The 18,679-nt window shown below is 48.4% G+C and overlaps 1 protein-coding gene across 1 annotated transcript in view; it reads right to left on the bottom strand.

Moving 5' to 3' along the window:
- Window positions 1-17,140, bottom strand: part of LOC142246797 (transmembrane protease serine 9-like) — a 39,315-nt gene extending 22,175 nt beyond the window's left edge. The window contains exons 1-7 of the mRNA XM_075319848.1: window positions 16,979-17,140; window positions 13,628-13,797; window positions 12,992-13,226; window positions 11,002-11,200; window positions 10,641-10,912; window positions 6,258-6,427; window positions 5,889-6,147 (exon numbers count right to left, since the gene is read on the bottom strand). Of these exons, the coding sequence (XP_075175963.1) occupies window positions 5,889-6,147; window positions 6,258-6,427; window positions 10,641-10,912; window positions 11,002-11,200; window positions 12,992-13,226; window positions 13,628-13,797; window positions 16,979-17,105 (1,432 nt within the window). The 5' untranslated portion in view covers window positions 17,106-17,140. The remainder of the gene's footprint in view (window positions 1-5,888; window positions 6,148-6,257; window positions 6,428-10,640; window positions 10,913-11,001; window positions 11,201-12,991; window positions 13,227-13,627; window positions 13,798-16,978) is intronic.
- Window positions 17,141-18,679: the final 1,539 nt, after the last annotated feature.

Genomic DNA, 18,679 nt, shown 5'->3' with positions numbered 1-18,679 from the left:
TTATTTGATTGTAGTAAACATGTATCAAAAAGAAAAATAATTGTGAGTGAAAACCAACACAAGCAGTGAAATTAGAAAATAACTTTGTTATCTAAGGTGCAAACTTTTGTGTACAAATAATGGCATATGCTATCTAATCCATGGAGTGTCTACTGTAGAGAGATTCACCATGAAGGCTGGGGACAAAAAATTCTGTAAAGCAGGAAAACAGAATTCAGGATTCTAGTCACTTTGTTCTTTGTGTCCTGGAGGTATGAGGGTAAGCTGGGTACAAAAACGGCAAGTGTCTGATCACTATTGGTCCTGAAACACTTAGTAAAGCTGACTTTTCTGGAAACTATTGTGTGGCTAAGGATATGGGGTCTTCTTCTGCACTTCTTGGGAGTGAATAAAAAGGGGCAATTGTAGCACTGGGAGTCAACATGTAGTCAGTCCACAAACCATCAGGTTACCTGAGTACAGATAATGTAGTAGATGTCACCTGCAGTCCTATGTAACACCACAGATAACACAGTGATATCTCTGAGTACAGATAATGTACTAGATGTTACCTGCAGTCCTATGTAACACCACAGATAACACAGTGATATCTCTGAGTACAGATAATGTAGTAGATGTCACCTGCAGTCCTATGTAACACCACAGATAACACAGTGATATCTCTGAGTACAGATAATGTAGTAGATGTCACCTGCAGTCCTATGTAACACCACAGATAACACTGTGATATCTCTCTGAGTACAGATAATGTAGTAGATGTCACCTGCAGTCCTATGTAACACCCCAGATAACACAGTGATGAGTCTCTGAGTACAGGTAATGTAGTAGATGTCACCTGCAGTCCTATGTAACACCACAGATAACACAGTGATGAGTCTCTGAGTACAGGCAATGTAGTAGGTGTCACCTGCAGTCCCATGTAAGCCCCTGGTGCTGTATGTGGGGATGTTCGGAGCCTCTTACCCACTTGTAGGACTGCCAGCACCTGGAGCAGGTTCCTCTGCATTTCTCGCTTTGTTGTAATCTCTTGGTGATCGGTCGGTTTCTTATATATATGAAGGGGGAGGAAAAGTTTTTGCACTTTTGTTTAGAAAGAAATCTTTTATTTTCTGTTTTATGGCCTTATTTTACAGGTTTTCACACCTTTTTTTCTGCAGGTAAATTCTCTCCTTAAATACAATACATAAGAGTGAACACAAAGCAAAGTCCACGTTTCCTCCCACAACCTGTCCCCTCCCCTTGTATTTTCCCACCTGTGACCTTGTGGATTGTTATTGGTTGGGCTTCATTTCGGACAGTAGTAGATTAGGGTAGAAGTGCACAGGGGCGTATCCATGCATAGGGGTGTGTCCATACACAGGGGTGTGTCCGTGCACAGGGGGGTGTCCATACACAGGGGCGTGTCCATACACAGGGGCGTGTCCATACACAGATGCGTGTCCATGTACAGGTGCATGTCCATACACCTGACTGGCTTCATTCAGGTGCATGGACACGCCCCCAACACATGTCAAGCCTAATTTTTTAGCTGATGTATTTACTAAACTTTTTATGACCAGCACATGAGAACTTTAACCTGCCAGAATTTAAATAAAAGTTTGGCTCGGGACGCGGACATGACCACGGTTGCTAAACCCCTAATAAGTCAAAGGTAACCCCAACTTGTGTGCAGTAAAATGGCTGTAAAATGATCGTAGTAAGGTCTAGGGGGGCTGCAAAAGGAACCTAAATGGGGGTAAGAGCAGGACAATTGCCCTGCAAACACATGTGGTTAGGGAAACTACTTAAAGGGGTTCTGTCACTATAGCAATCATGGTTATATAGGAAGAAAATGAAGAAACTAAACATTTTAATAGTGCCCCCACAAATTTCAGTGTTGCTCCACAGAGCAACAACTTAAAAAAGGCCCCTATATAGCCTGGTTTCCTAGTTGACCCACACAGCCAAGAGTTCCACCACAGAGTAACAATTTTAGCAAAAGGCCCCTACATAGCCTGTTTTAACAGTTGACCCACACAGCTGAGAATGTTAGAGTTCCCCCACAGAGCAACAATTTTAACAAAAGGCCCCTACTTAGCCTGTTTTTCTGTTGACCCACACAGCCAAGATTAGCAGAGTTCCACCTAAGAGAAACAATTTTAGCAAAAGGCCCCTTCATAGCCTGTTTTCCCAATTAACCCACCCAGCTGAGATTGTTAGAGCTCCCCCAGAGAGCAACAATTTTAGCAAAAGACCCCTACATAGCACATTTTCCTGTTGACCCACACAGCCAAGATTGGCAGAGTTCCACCACAGAGCAACAACTTTAAAAAAAAAAGCCCCTAGGTTGACCCACACAGCCAACATTGGCAGAGTTTACCCACAGAGCAACAATTTTCAAAAAGACCCCTACATAGCCTGTTTTCAGAGTTGACTAACAGAGCACCCAGAACCCCTGCAAAATAACATAGGGAAAAAAAAATGTTGAACCAGAGAAGGAGGTCCAAGTGAAGGAGGAGGTTGAGGTGGACATGGCGGTGTAGGTGGAAGAGACAAAGGAGGATATAGCCAACCCCTTTTTTAATATTATTTATTTTGGTAGGCCAAAAAACATTGTGAATGGCAAATAGAGTATACCAATGGCTGAGTGCGGCTGGTATAGTTGTCCAGTCATCCAAAGGTATGGATCAGGCCTCTCTGATCCCCCCTGGTTCATTTTACTGAATGTGAGCTTGCCCAAGTTGGCTGTGGACAGGCAGATTCTCCTGTCTGTGATCACACCCCCTGCCGTGCTAAACACACCTTCAGACAGTACACTTGCCGCAGGGCAGTTGTTTGTACCAGGCGGTATTAGAGCAGTTTGCACCAGGTGGTATGCAAGCAGTTTGCATTAGGTGGTATGCGAGCAGTTTGCACCAGGTGGTATGCGAGCTGTTTGCACCAGGTGGTATGCGAGCAGTTTGCACCAGGTGGTATGCGAGCTGTTTGCACCAGGTGGTATGCGAGCAGTTTGCACCTAGAGCTATTTAAACCAGCTGGTATTAGGGCACTCTTGGCTGCACCGGGATCAGAACGCTAAATGGAGGCCCAACTCATGATCCCACCTCTCAATAGGATGTGTCGCGTGGTGAGTCAGCCAATCACAGCCATGCCAATATACAAATACTTGGCATGGCTGAGATGCCTCCAGAAGTGCCTACAGCCTAAAAGCTTGTGGATTCGCTGCGTTGCAACCTTTCAACAAGCTTTATTTGGTTAGCAAACCCAAACACTAACAATGACGTCTAGTATGAACCTCGAACTTTACATTTCTGGTTTGCTCATCCCTAGTTTTGGTTGATTGAGGCCATGGGTGGACCTGTGAAAGTTTAAATAAAAGTTTGGTTCCGGACCTGGACTTACCCCGGAACTCCGAACTCTACATAAGTCAATGGAGACAAGAATTCTGTGCCGTACAATGACTGTAAAATGGTCGTAGTAAGGCCTAGGGGGCTGCAAAAGCAAAATGGGGGCAATTTCCCTGCAAACAAATGTAGATAGAGAATACATTTTTTTAAAAAAATGTGGGGCCCTGGCTGTTTTTGATAACCAGCGTGGGCGAAGCAGCAGCTGTGGGCTGCAACCCCCAACTGTCTGCTTTATCTTGGCTGGTTACCAGAAAAAGAGGGGATCCAATGTTGTTTATTTAAATTATTTAAAAAAAATTGTGGGCTCCGTCCTATTTTTGATATCCAGCCAAGATAAAGCTGACAGCTGGGGGCCAGTTTTATCAGGTGGGAGAGTCTATGCTTATTTGGCCCTTCCCAGTCTAAAAATTTTAGTCCCCAGCCACCCTATAAGTGGCGCATCCATAAAATGTTCAAATTCTGGCGCTTTTCCCGATGGCCCTGGCACGGTGACAATCAGTGTAATACTTTTGGGGTTGATGTCAGCTGTGTACTGACAGCTGGCCTCAAGCCCAGAGGTTAGTAATGGAGAGGCTTCTATCAGACAGCCCCATTACTAACCCGGTAAGTGTAAAGAGGAAAAAACACATTAAGGCCCCAGGACCAAAAATGTTCCCAGCTGTTGAATCATCCTGTGAATTATTATAACTTCTACATAACTGGTGGCCAGGGAGGGGCAGGAGATTTCTTCTTCCTCCCCCCACCCCCAACTACTGCCGCACACCATATGACGACCCCTCAGATAACGCAGGGGGCTCAACTTGATTTTGTATTTTTTATTTACAACTTCTCAAAAAATCTCATAAGTCCAACAATTAGATTAGATACATTAGAAAACCATAAGAAATCATTACGATAATAAGTGATAAATGTCCGCAGTCCATAATTCTGAAATGAAGACATCAGCCGCGGTCGCTGTGACCTGTGAACGTATCATTGTTACAGTCATTATCTGTGCAGGTTTCTCCAGACTCAAAAAAACATGGATGAATCTATTTCTATAAGGGAATCTACAGAAATTTTAATTAGGAAAATCTGCTACAATTTGACCAGGAATTTCCAATTGCATTGAATTTAGTCAGTGTTATCGAATGTGGCTGATTATGCTTTAGTGTCTGGAGAGACCTCGCCACCACGGCTCTCTGCCTGGTACTCCACCGGCTCCCTTTTGCTCCAGCCTGGACCCTCATTGGATCCCTCCAACTCCAGCCTGGTCTTCCACCGGCTCCCTCCGGCTTCAACCTGGTCCTCCACCGGCTACCTACAGCTCCAGCCTGGTCCCCCACCGACTCCCTTTTGCTCCAATCTGGCCCCTAACGGCTCCCTTTTGCTCCAGCTTGGTGCCTCACTGGCTCCCTCCAACTCCAGCCTGGTCTTCTACCGGCTTCAGCCTGGTCCCTCACCGGTTCTCTCCGGCTTCAGCTTGGTTCCCCACTGACTCTCTCCAGCTCTGGCCTGGTCCCCCACTGGCTCCCTCCAGCTCCAGCCTGGTCTTCCACTGACTCTATCCGCCTCCAGCCTGGTCCCCCACTTACTCCCTCCGGCACCAGCCTTGTCCCCCACCAATTCCGTCCAGCTCCAGCCTGGTCCCCCACCGGCTCTATCCAGCTCCAGCCTGGTCCCCCACTAACTCCCTCCAGCTCCAGCTTGGTCCCCCACCAATTCCCTCCAGCTGCAGCCTGGTCCCCCACTGGCTCCCTCCAACTCTAGCCTGGTCCCCTACCGACTCTATCCGGCTATAGCCTGGTCCCCCACTGACTCCCTCCAGCTCGAGCTTGGTCCCCCACCAATTCCCTCCAGCTGCAGCCTGGTCTCCCACTGGCTCCCTCCGACTCCAGCCTGGTCTTCATTCACATTGTATACTAAGGTTATCCACATTGTGACATCCAGATATCATGATAAGCGTTGTTTGAGGCCTCTTCAGCTCAGACATCACTGGTGCAGATTGAAGAAAGAAGCAGACGAGACTGTCACCTGCCTAGAAGACACCAGATTCGGGGGAGGACTAGGCTGGGGCTGGGGGGTCAGGACAGACAAGCAGTCAGGTTACTGTCATTGTTATTTTTCAAACCTTCCTAAGGCCCTCAACAACGGCACAAAGTGGATCACTAAAAATGCAGCAATACAATTTTTGAGTCAAATCCGAGGCAAGTTCATGCTACCTCATCAATTTGCCCATCTTTATTTTCTATATGTGGCACATATTCAGATTCTATGTTGTTCATGTAATAATCTACTGGCTGGATCTTCTTTCCCTTTTCTAAAAAGGAGCTGCAAATCTTGGAGAAACAATTCCTGAGTAATTATATAATAATGGATCCTAGCGATCCCTGCGCAGTGTCCTCCCTTATTGTAACCTCGGAAGGACGATCAGAAGATGGGAGGTGTCGGGAGCTCGTATGTTTCTTAGTTTAATTCTGGCGTGCTTTTCAGACTTCATTGGAGCTGTTACTTAAATGAAACGAAAAAACATGAAAATAAAGGTAAGAAGGGTCAGAGTCATCGGGTGTGGACCCCGACGCTTGTCACCTCCATTTACAACAAATTTCAGATTAGTAAACTGAAGTTCTGGGATGTAGTTTTGCATCCAGGCCTTGTAGGCTGTGGTGAGGGTGTAGACTCCGGGGCGGTTGGGCTGGGCGCAGCCTTCACCCCAGCTGACAATGCCCGCCTGGTACCATGCGCCCTGCACTTTACACACCAGAGGTCCTCCCGAGTCCCCCTGGATGGAAAAAAAGCAGAATCCATTACCACTGAATTGGTCGCCAAGATGTGACGAGTGATGACAGCACCATGCGAAATGGAGGAACATATGTGAATAAATCGGTGTACCTGGCACGAATCCTGCAACCCATAATTGTACCCGGCGCAGATCATATCATCCAGGATAATACTGGTGGTCGTGGCCACAGTGGAGTCTATGTGGTACATGGCATCACACGTCTTGGAGTCAATCAGCGGCATCTTCACCTCTTGAAGCGTCTCTGGATATGGCAGATACACTGTAATATAAGACATGGTGAAACCTCACGTCAGGTCTACGCAGGATTATTGACCCTCAGAAGATGGAGATCCAACCATTTTTCATCTCTCTTTGGTATTTATGGAAAGATTAACCTCCTACCATGGGATTGTGCCGCATTCTGACCAGGGTCGTCTCATTTATTAGCGAATTCTCATTAATTGTAGCTCGCAGGACCCTTTGGAAGCTCTGGAGGCCTCGGCCTGGCCTTTATTACACAGGTAACCCATTGATATGAATAGACACTGTGCAATACTTACAGTCTTCTGTGGGGGGTGCTGCAGGTATACATAACACCTACTGCCGGGTTTATCCACAGGTCAGAGCGAGTCGTTCACTGTCCCACCAGGAGCTACGTTCTTAGCGGATTCATATGAAGAGACTGTTCTAACCAGTGACCGTAGATACTGGGGTCTCCATTGGGCATAGACTACACCGAACAGGTATGGGTGGGTACAAAGTGGTAGAAATAATCCAAATAGTAAGAGACGATGCCACGGTATCATCTCTAATTAGCCATGTCATTCTGGGCCCGCTCATTAAGCTTCATGAATATTCACTGCTTCCCCGCCCACCCTCTGTGTGTAGTAGTCTGTGATTGGTTACAAACTGCTTTCCATGACCCTCATCCTGTGTCCACGTTTGTGATTGATTGATAGCAAAATAAATAAATAGTTTTAAAAAAGACATAGGGTCCCCCCATTTTTAATATTCAGCAATGGTGGGAGCTCGTCAAAATAGGAGGCAAGATGAATATTGCCCACCCAGCCTAAAAATACCAGCCCGCAGCTAACCAAAATTGGCACATCCCATTACATGTGACAATCTTCGCACTTTACCAAGCTTATCCTGATTGCCCTGGTGCGGTGGCAATCGGGATAATATATGGCATAATGACAGCTGTGATTTGTCAAAAAAAATCACAGCTGTCATCGAGCCCTGGATTAGTAATGGGAGGCATCTATGATACACCCCTATTACTAACAGTGTAGGTGAAAAGAAATAAAACAAACACTGAAAAAATCCTCTCTGCTTTAACGTGGATAGATATCAACACTGGGGGAGACGCTACACTTTTTTATATTATTTATTTTGATATTCAGCCACGGTAAAGCTCACAGATGGGGGCTGCAGCCTGTAGCTGTTGTTTTGCCCACGCTGGCTAGTAAAATATCGCGGGAGCCCAAGCCATTTTTTTATTATTATTTATTTGTCTTTACACTACCATACAGCAAACTGAGTGCAACCAATCAGAGACGGGGACACAGGGTGGGGGCGTGTATAGCAGTCTGTAACCAAATCACAGACTGCCATACAGAGGGTGGGTGGGGGAAGCAGTGAATATTCATGAAGGTTAATAAGCGGACCCAGAAGTGAGTCTGACAGCAGCACGATCCTCCCGGAAACACCAGGAAATGCGATATATATAACTATCCTGCTCTCGCTAGCATTTACTTTCTACCACAGGCTTCTAGCACTTACTGCAGCCATTTTACAGCCCAAACTTCTCACTTCCATAGACTTGTATGGGGTTTGTTGTTCAGGATCAAGTTCGGATGTCGAACTCGAATTTTTATTTAGTTTGTGCTGATTTAGTGAACCCGAATCTCCATGGGTTCACTCATCACTAGTCATTATCAAAATTCTCACTTCTGAGGTAAAATCTGTATTTAGGGGAGACTTTCCCATTACTGAGATAGGAGACGGCAGCTATTGCTGATGAGATTCTATGATGAGGCAGAGCTAGAGCTAGAGGCAGAGGGAGGGGCTAGAGGCAGAGGGAGGGGCTAGAGGCAGAAGAAGATAGAGGCTGCGGGAGCTAGAGACACAGGAAGGGCCTAGAGGCAGAGGAAGGAGCTAGATACAGAGGGAGAACTTAGAGGCAGAGAAAGAAGCTAGAGGCAGAGGAGGAGCTAGAGGCAGAGGGAGGAGCTAGAGGCAGAGGAAGGAGCTAGAGACAGAGGGAGAACTTAGAGGCAGAGGAAGAAGCTAGAGGCAGAGGAAGAAGCTAGAGGCTGGGGCTAAAGGCAGAGGGTGGAGATAGAACCAGAAGAGGAGCTAAAGGCAGAGGAAGGACCTAGAGGCAGAGAGAGTAGCTAGAGACAGAGGGAGGGGTTAGAGGCAGTGGGAGGAGTTAGAGGCAGAGGGAGGAGCTGGAGGCAGAGGAAAAAGCTACAGAGAATGAAAGGCTAGATGCAGAGGGAGGGGCTAGAGGTAGAGGCAGGAGTTAGAGGCAGAGGGAGGAGCTAGAGGCAAAAGAGGAGATAGAGGCAGAGGGAAGAGATAGATGCAGAGGGAGGAGCTGGAGCAGAGGGAGGGGCTAGAGGCAGAGAGAGAAGCTAGAGGCAGAGGGAAGAGATAGATGCAGAGGGAGGAGCTGGAGCAGAGGGAGGGGCTAGAGGCAGAGAGAGAAGCTAGAGGCAGAGGGAGGTGCTAGATGCAGAGAGGAGCTGGAGGCAGAGGGAGGGGCTAGATGCAGCGGGAGGAGCTGGAGGCAGAGGGAGGGGCTAGATGCAGAGAGAGAGGCTAGAGGCAGAGGGAGGTGCTAGATGCAGAGGGAGGAGCTGGAGGCAGAGGGAGGGGCTAGATGCAGAGGGAGGAGTTGGAGGCAGAGGGAGGGGCTAGAGGCAGAGGGAGAAGATGGGGCAGAGGGAGGGGCTAGATGCAGAGGGAGGAGCTGGAGGCAGAGGCAGGGGATAGAGGCAGAGGGAGGAGCTGGAGGCAGAGGGAGGGGCTAGATGCAGATAGTGGAGCTGGAGGCAGAGTCAGGGGATAGAGACAGAGGGAGGAGCTGGAGGCAGAGTGAAGGGCTAGATGCAGAGGGAGGAGCTTGAGGCAGATGGAGGTGCTAGATGCAGAGGGAGGAGCTAGATGCAGAGGGAGGAGCTGGAGGCAGAGTCAGGGGATAGAGACAGAGGGAGGAGCTGGAGGCAGAGCGAGGGGCTAGATGCAGATGGAGGAGCTGGAGGCAGAGTCAGGGGATAGAGACCGAGGGAGGAGCTGGAGGCAGAGGGAGGGGCTAGATGCAGATGGAGGAGATGGAGGCAGAGGGAGGGGCTAGATGCAGTGGGAGGAGCTGGAGGCAGAGGCAGGGGATAGAGGCAAAGGGAGGAGCTGGAGGCAGAGGCAGGGGATAGATGCAAAGGGAGGAGCTGGAGACAGAGGGAGGGGCTAGATGCAGATGGAGGAGCTGGAGGCAGAGTCAGGGGATAGAGGCAGAGAGAGGAGCTGTAAGCAGAGTCAGGGGATAGAGACAGATGGAGGAGCTGGAGGCAGAGGGAGGGGCTAGATGCAGATGGAGGAGCTGGAGGCAGAGTCAGGGGATAGAGACAGAGGGAGGAGCTGGAGGCAGAGGGAGGTGCTAGATGCAGAGGGAGGAGCTGGAGGCAGAGGGAGGTGCTAGATGCAGAGGGAGGAGCTGGAGGCAGAGGGAGGGGCTAGATGCAGATGGAGGAGCTGGAGGCAGAGGGAGGGGCTAGATGCAGATGGAGGAGCTGGAGGCAGAGTCAGGGGATAGAGACAGAGGGAGGAGCTGGAGGCAGAGGGAGGTGCTAGATGCAGAGGGAGGAGCTGGAGGCAGAGGGAGGGGCTAGATGCAGCGGGAGGCATTAGAAGCAGACCTCTCTCCTCCTCCCTCTTTTATCTACATAGACTCTCATCAGCACCAGCTGTCCTCTCCTCTCAGTAATGGGAAAGTCTTCACTGAACACAGATTTTACCTCAGAATTGAGAATTTTTATATTGATAACAATAATCAATTGTAGCAGAGAAAGGAGCAAATGTCTGATGAGATTATTACAAAGTTGGTTGTTTTCATGTGCACTATTGATTTATGAAATAAAATTAACACTCCAGTTGCGTTTTAAGTGTGATAGAGATGGCAATTTTTCATTTTTCCATTGACCTCATGGATGATTTGTGTCTCAGGGTCTTTGGCCTATTGACATGAATCTCGGACCCCTGTGATAACTAGTCGCCAGTGGAGCCCGTTTACAGGAGAACTACTTCAGAAGGACGTTCCACATTATTACGCAGTCGATATGTGTAACGTGGGGAATAATGCCCCTAATTCCCCCCTTCACAGATGGCTGAGAAGATCCATACATCAGAGACTCTCGCCTATGGCCACGGATTCGCTCTTGTGGAATTTCCCATGATCACATGTCATCATTATCGCGGGTCTGAGGACTTACCGCCAGATTGGACGTTTCCCCAGCCGGTTACCCAGCATTTCAGGCCAGACGGGAAGGTGACGGAGGACGATGGCAGGCAGATCGGCATGATGTACTTGGTGTAGGGGACGGGGCTGCTCAGCTGAATCAGGGCGATGTCTCCTGGACTCCCGGCCCCCGTAAATGCGGGGTGAGTTATGATACGCTTCACGTACGCATTGTACTCATGGCCATTTGTCAGGGACAGTTGATACATACCCAGATACACACTATAATCGTATGGGTATGTGGAGCTGTGAAAATAGGAAACATGAAAATACCGCCTGTAAGTGACGTCACTGCGTGTTTCAGGAAATAATAGACATCAACCCCTAGGACTTACCCTTGGAAACAATGGGCCGCACTCAGGACCCACTGGCTGGCGATCAGGGACCCTCCGCAGATATGAGATCCAGTGTACCGCAGGCTGATCTGCCACGGCCATTCTCCATCCACAGCGTCTGTGCCCCCCACAATCCGGTCAGAGACCACCGGGGACCCACACACAGAGTAGTTGGTTGGGGGTGAAGTGTAACTGGCCACTGGAATAACATAATGCAGACGTAATGAACACCTGGGTGGAGTACGGGGAGTACGGCCCTATCAGTCTCCCATAGACGTCAACGAGTCATCTCTACACAAAGTCAACTTCTGATTGTATCATCATTTGTATGGAGCGACCACAGCCTCCCCTGACGCATCAGCACCAAATCAGTTTTCTCACATTTTCTGGCATATCACTTTTGGAAATGGTGCAAAAAGTTAGCGGTTTTTGTACCAGTCTCATCTTACTTTTTGAATGGTTACAGGAGATGCTCCATGATCTGTGCAGAGGGCACTGAGCAGAGAGGGAGCGGAATGAACTGTAACTGTCACCTGCTATCTATTATGTCAGAGTCTTGCAGACATCCTCTATGATCTGTGCAGAGGTCACTGAGCAGAGAGGGCAAGGAATGAACTGTAACTGTCACCTACTATCTAGTATCTCAGTCTTGTAGACATTCTCTATGATCTGTGCAGAGGTCACTGAACAGGGAGGAATAAGAATGAACTGTAACTGTCACCTACTATCTAGTATCTCAGTCTTGTAGACATCCTCTATGATCTGTGCAGAGGTCACTGAGCAGAGAGGGAGCGGAATGAACTGTAACTGACACCTACTATCTAGTATCTCAGAGTCTTGTAGACATCCTCTATGATCTGTGCAGAGGTCACTGAGCAGAGAGGGAGCGGAATGAACTGTAACTGTCACCTGCTATCTATTATGTCAGAGTCTTGCAGACATCCTCTATGATCTGTGCAGAGGTCACTGAGCAGAGAGGGCAAGGAATGAACTGTAACTGTCACCTACTATCTAGTATCTCAGTCTTGTAGACATTCTCTATGATCTGTGCAGAGGTCACTGAACAGGGAGGAATAAGAATGAACTGTAACTGTCACCTACTATCTAGTATCTCAGTCTTGTAGACATCCTCTATGATCTGTGCAGAGGTCACTGAGCAGAGAGGGAGCGGAATGAACTGTAACTGACACCTACTATCTAGTATCTCAGAGTCTTGTAGACATCCTCTATGATCTGTGCAGAGGTCACTGAGCAGGGAGGGAGCGGAATGAACTGTAACTGACACCTGCTACCTTGTAGACATGCTCTATGATCTGTGCAGAGGTCAATGTACAGGGATGGCGAGGAGGTAACCTATAGGCATCACTTATCTTCCCTGCTTGGTTGGCATGCTTTGTGACCTGAGTAATCTGACAGTTGTCCATCATCTATAGTGAGTGGTGGATGTTGTGTTATCGATACATAGCTGCCATTATTGTAATCCTGCCTGTGATGATAATGATGAGACTGTGGCGATGAGATCTCTACAGACCGGGAGGTTAGGTTTGATGTTGAGTAGAGGTGGGCCGACCGATCTGCAGGACCCCGGTTGTCTCTGGTCATTGGATGGCAGCTCTACGAGTCTCATACCGTCTCATATGTGTCAGTTGTGGCTAATCAGAAGCCATACCAGAGATTGTAGAAGGAAAGAGATTTTCGAGCCTCTGTCCGAGATCACACGGACTTGGCCGATGGACCGGCGTCCCATGGAGCGATGCACCTAGGTCTATTGGCCAGTGAAGTTTGAAAGAGTCAGGACTTTTATTATAGTTGTGATATGAAAAATGCTTAAAAATATATATTTAACGATAAGTTTGGCTAACTTTCTGTTTAACAGAGGAGAGGACCTTTTCGCTTGTGTGTTATATGTCTAACGTCTTGCCCGTCTTTCGTACAGAGGCAGCCATTGGTCGTTCCATGTTTGTGTGATGTCATGATGTCTCCTTCTTACCAGGTGTGGCCACTGTCCCAATAGCTGCATCACATTCTAGGAAAGGTGGAGGTATATATCCAAGGTCAGTGAAGGTCACATCCGGCACGTAGCTCTGGATCCATGAAGTGTAGGCTGGGACCAGGGTGTACACCCCAGGGCGATTGGATTGGGCACATCCGTCTCCCCAACTTACAACACCAGCCTGGTACCAGACACCTTGGACTTTACACACGAGAGGTCCTCCGGAGTCTCCCTGGAAGACATCAACCACTCTTACAGAAATGTCCACTAATAAATTGATATTTAAAGAACACAATTCATCAGTTTACAATGCAATGGAAATTATGAATATAGTGAAAATGTTCATCTTATCAAATTTTCTAAATCTGTCCAACATAGGCGGAAATGAGTTGTGTGACGGTGACAACCTTTGCCTGGACTATATAGACCTCTATTCTTTGTCTTTTCTAGACACTTCACTCCAGACACATGTAAGTAGATCAGACCGATCCAAAGTCTGGAGAAGAAATGTTCATAATCTCAATCAAGCTTCAGAACAAGTATGAATTCTCAGCTCAGATTGTCCAAGACTTCATCACACATCACAGACCACCATCTGGAGGTGGCCACATTCATCATCAGACGTGTCCGTACCTGGCAGGAGTCTTTGCCTCCATATGTATAACCAGAACAGATCATGTCATCCAGGATGATGGGCACATTGCTGCTGATGATGGAGTTCACATGGTAGATGGCATCACATCGGGCTTGGTCAATGATTGGAGTCATCACCTCCTGGAGAGTCATGGGGTATGGCAAATTGACTGGGGAAAACAAAAGGATCGGAATCAATTAGGCAACAACCAGGCAAATCCCCCCCAACAAGGAGATGCCATCAAAGCTGAGTCGATGGATGCAACCAGGAATCTGCTCCAGAGCCCTTCAGGGAGCTAACTCGCCAACGTCAAGAGTAGAGATGAGTGAACCTGAGGTTCGGTGTCCGTACCAAACCCAGACAGAGTTTGTGTTCGGAGTTTGGGTGCTTTGCGTATGAACACCACTGGGGCAGGCATCACTGTGCTCAGGTATTCTTGGTGCCCAGTACGACCCGCCTGCAGTAACAACAGCGAGATCGGATGTAGTGTGCCTGCACACCTGCCCCCGGAAGTGATCTGTTTGTGGCTGACTGCATGTGGGCGGAGACCTGACCTGCCCAATCAGTGACTTTCATTGGGGCTCAGATCAAGTCCATGTTCCAAACCAAACTTTATCTAAAGTCCGGCTAAACCCAATTAACCGAACGTCAGCTCAACTGAACGTCACTCATCACTAGTCAAGAGAAGCAACATACATCCCAAAAAATGAAAACTAGAGGAGAGCAAATGTGTTGAAAGACAAATTAGCCATCTTTGTCAAAATGTTCCCAAAAAATAGATTAACAGGGAATCACAAGTACAACAAATCCTCCATGTGACGAGTGCAACACTTTAAGGTCTCTTAGGAGTGCATCCAACCCCTTCTAAGCTCCTTAACACAATCCTGGCCTTGGTAATGTCAAAGTGACTTTAATATATGGCTGTGAAAGTGTATATAGCCATTCCCCACTTCCATGCTGGTGTAGGAGGTGGGCAGGTATATTGTGCCTAGATATACAGTATATGTATGTATATATACCTGTATGTGTGTTATTGCAGCTTCTTCTACTCTATCCTGGCTAGTGTTTTAGTAAATAGAGGGTAATGCATTTTATGTAAAGTATAGGAATGTTAAGGAGCATAATATGGAGTAAAGCTATAGATAAGTATCAGCCATAGGAAGAATAATATAGAATGTTTTAAGGTAGGATTTTAGTGCAACTAGGGACCTAGTGAGCAGGAGGGGGCGTCAGGGTAGATAGAATGTTATGTGCAGGTGTTAGCAGCCAGATATTGATACAATGGTTGCCTAGGAGACAGAGATAAATACAGTGGTCGCCTAGGAGATGGAACACAGTGGGAGGAGCAGAGGGTTAGTGAGGCAGACAGGCCAGAAGGAAGGTCAGTTCTGCAGAGGGGCGCCTGGGACAACAATGTCTCCCCAGGCCTCAGGAGGGATCCTCCATTGTGTCCAATGGATATGGCTGCAAGAGACGGGGAACACAGGAGCCAGACTCTGCTGCTGGAGGAATAGTCCCCAAGGCGAGGGCTGGACAAGGAGGGTACCCGAGTGAGCAGTGGCAGCAGAATGGTAATGTGGCGCCCCTGAGGCTTCAGTCGCTACAGAAATACTGCATCTCAGCCAGAGGTGTGGTGCCCTATCACTGGGTAAGGATGAGGTCATCCACCTGTAGACACAAACACACAACACTCTCACTCAGCAACACTCCATGAGACCAGGGTAATGGCAGCTGCTGTGAGGTGGAGTCTAGTTAGTGGGAGCAGCCTGTAGGAAGTGAGACAGTTGGAAGGAGCAGTGGAGGAGTGAAGACCTGTGGTCTGGTGTTGGTGCAGCTTGGCCCAGGCACAAGAGAGAAGGCTCCTAGAGCCCATGGGAAGTGTGCCATACACCCATGGTCTCATTCCACATACAACATATTGGAGTGGAGGGACTTAGCCGCAGGCAGGGATCCGGTCCCTAGACTAGAGGAGAAGAACCAACGTGCTCCGCTAGTAAAACCAGAGACTAAGGATACAGCTAGTATCGAAGCCAACTCTGCACACAAATCAACTGGAAAGTGACCACATAGGGCCAAGGGATAGAGCTTCAACCCACCCAACAGGGTCCGCAGACACCTGCTCAGGGCACTGTGTGCGTAGGCGCGGGACAGGCGGGCGAGAAGTCAGCGAAGGAAGACAACCAGGGAAGGAACATAAGAAGGGTGCACCGGTCTTGACCTCCGAACTACCCGGGATCGACTGGAGCCCATCACAGTGGAACCTAGCACTCCAAAGGCGGTCACTGACTAGTCGTGTTACCTTATAACCTGCTACAATGAGTAAAAACCTTGAGACTGCATCCATTTGTCGCTCCGTTATTCACCTGCACCCCGCCATCACCTACTACTACCCCCATCCGCCCTGGGGCCCAGCTCTGCCTGTGGAGAGCTATATCAACTCAGTTGCCTCACCATCTGCCCCAGAGGTCCCATCCCGCAGCGTCGGCTATCCCCGGCCGAGTACCACAGGTGGCGTCACGAATAACTCTCATCATCCCTTGTAAATAATCCCCATTTTATAACAACACCGCCAAGGTCACGGAACCGAGCCATGCCCCTGCGGCATCCCAGAGACAGAACCGCGGCCCGGTAACGAGTAACCCCAGGCCCCGGTGCGGGCGTGTCAGTAACGTAAGAGGACAGTGGTCATGTCTGTCCTAGGAATGTTATTATGAAGAGTGAATGTTGAATAAGGAAGGTAAAGTGTGAATTAAAAGGAAATTGCTTCTGTGATGTGTTACCCAACTACGTCTGTACAGTGACCGGCGACAGGGTGGTGGACGAGCCGCCAAAGACGCAAGTAAGTGTCGCACCCCTCGGCCGTGGCTGAACACATGCACCACCCCAGGTAGACGGAGGAGAGTAGAGCCCTGCCGGCCATCACCTGACTCCCCCTCCACTGTCACACAGTATCAGTAATGTTAGTTCAGTATTTTATGACTTTTTCTTCCTATCTCTATGGATGAGCTGTGATGTTCTGTCCAGATCCAGATTCACCCTAAACTGGCAGCTGCATTCCCTATCTTGGCTTTTATACAGGCTGTGATAGTTCTTCCTGATTGATGTGATAGCTGCAAAGTATTATAGGGAAGTCCACGAGGCTGCGACCGACATCTCGTGACCCTTCTATGGCTAAAGTCGTCTTCTGCATTGTGGAATATGGCGGAAGGCATTTTTTTTTTGCGATTTGCACAAATCAAATTTCATCGGGTGCAGTGAATAATTATACATGAGATGCTACATTTCTTTTCTGCTCTATAAAGAAATCACAGATGCAACCATTCTTTTTCCAAAGTTCACAGGTCTCTTACCTCCTGAGTATATGGTGCCCCAGCCGGTGACCCAGCATTCCAGGCCACAGGGGAAGGTGACGGAGGCGGCGGGCAGGCAGACCGGCATGACGTACTTGGTGTAGGTGACTGGACTGTCGAGCTTCATCAGGGCGATGTCCCCTCGGCTCCCAGTACTCCCATTATACAGGGGGTGTATGAGGATCTCACTAATAGTAGAGATGACTGTATGATTATCTGACACGGATAGCTGGTATCTCCCCAGCTGTACGGTGTAGAAATATGGACTGGTATACCTGGAAATAATAGGAAATACCGTGAACTGATACATGTAATACAATCATTCACAGAATAAAGATTTTTATATAACATGTTTAATCATCTCTTCATTTAGGAGAAAGGCATTCATTCTTAATATATCAATTTTTTTTAGGATTTACCAAAATTTGCACATTCTAGTAAATATGAATTCTTGGGGGATTTACTGGAATTTTCTGCCATTTCGCGAGGGTTGATATAGGCCAGGAAAGGGTTAAAAAGCCTTAAAATATCATTAATACCTCAAACCCCCCCCACACCTCATCCAGGCCTAATCAGGAGCGCCGGTAAAGAGCCGGCCGGAGATGGCGGAGCGGTGGGGAGCAGCGAGGACGGGTGAGGGGCTCAGGTGATTATTACATTTTTTTGTATTTTCTGGACTCGTTTTTTATGCTTTGGGGTCTGGAGACCACCAAGTATAAAGCACGACCTTTTATTAATGGCAGTTGGGACACAACTACCGATTCCTTCCATTCCTCGTCTACTGACATTAATATGGAGTCGTCCTCTGCAGATACAGCGGCTCCCACTCTTCTGGGAAGGATTTCTACACACTTTTGGAGACATCTGTGGGAATTTTCCCCTTCATCCAGAAGAGTATTTGTGAGATGACCGTGATGTTGGGGGAAGGCGGCTCACAATCTCCGGTCTAGTTCATCCCAAAGCTGTTGTCGAAAGCTACAATTGCCCACCACGTATTGTGCCGATGAAGATTAAGATATCCCATCACTGGGACTAAGAGGCTGCGGCCGCCCCCTGATAACAGCCCGGAGCATCAACCACCTCCACCACCTGTATAGCGGGCACAATGCAGTCAGGGGGTGACGTCCTCCATCACCAAACCAGGACTCCCCCATCAAACACAGATAGAGAAGTGTGATCCAACCCTGCACAGAACACGTCTCCTCCAGAGTCCAGTGGTGGCGGCTTTACACTGCTCCATGCGACGCTCAGCATTGTGCTTGGTAATGTACGGCTCGGCAGTGTGCTTGGTGATGTACGGCTCGGCATTGTGCTTGGTGATGTACGGCTCGGCAGTGTGCTTGGTGATGTACGGCTCGGCAGTGTGCTTGGTGATGTACGGCTCGGCATTATGCCTGGTGATGTACGGCTCGGCATTGTGCACCAGGGTCTAGAGATGTAGTATACACCATGGGGGAGGAGCTGAATGCTATACGCTAGGGGCAATAGGGCCAGATGTTATATATTCCCAGGCCAATGAGGCTACTCCCCAGATTTTACACACCATGCCGGATCTTTTACACCGGGGTGCAATAGAGCCACATGTTATACACACTGTGACACGACCAGGCTTATCCTTAGACTAAGGGCTGCTTTGCACACTACAACATCGCAGGTGCGATGTTGGTGGGGTCAAATCGAAAGTGACGCACATCCGGCGTC

Source organism: Anomaloglossus baeobatrachus, chromosome 7 (assembly GCF_048569485.1).
Source record: "Anomaloglossus baeobatrachus isolate aAnoBae1 chromosome 7, aAnoBae1.hap1, whole genome shotgun sequence".
Lineage (NCBI taxonomy): Eukaryota > Metazoa > Chordata > Amphibia > Anura > Aromobatidae > Anomaloglossus > Anomaloglossus baeobatrachus.
Note: the sequence above shows the minus strand (reverse complement) of the source record. Positions and strands in the feature narration are given on the sequence as shown.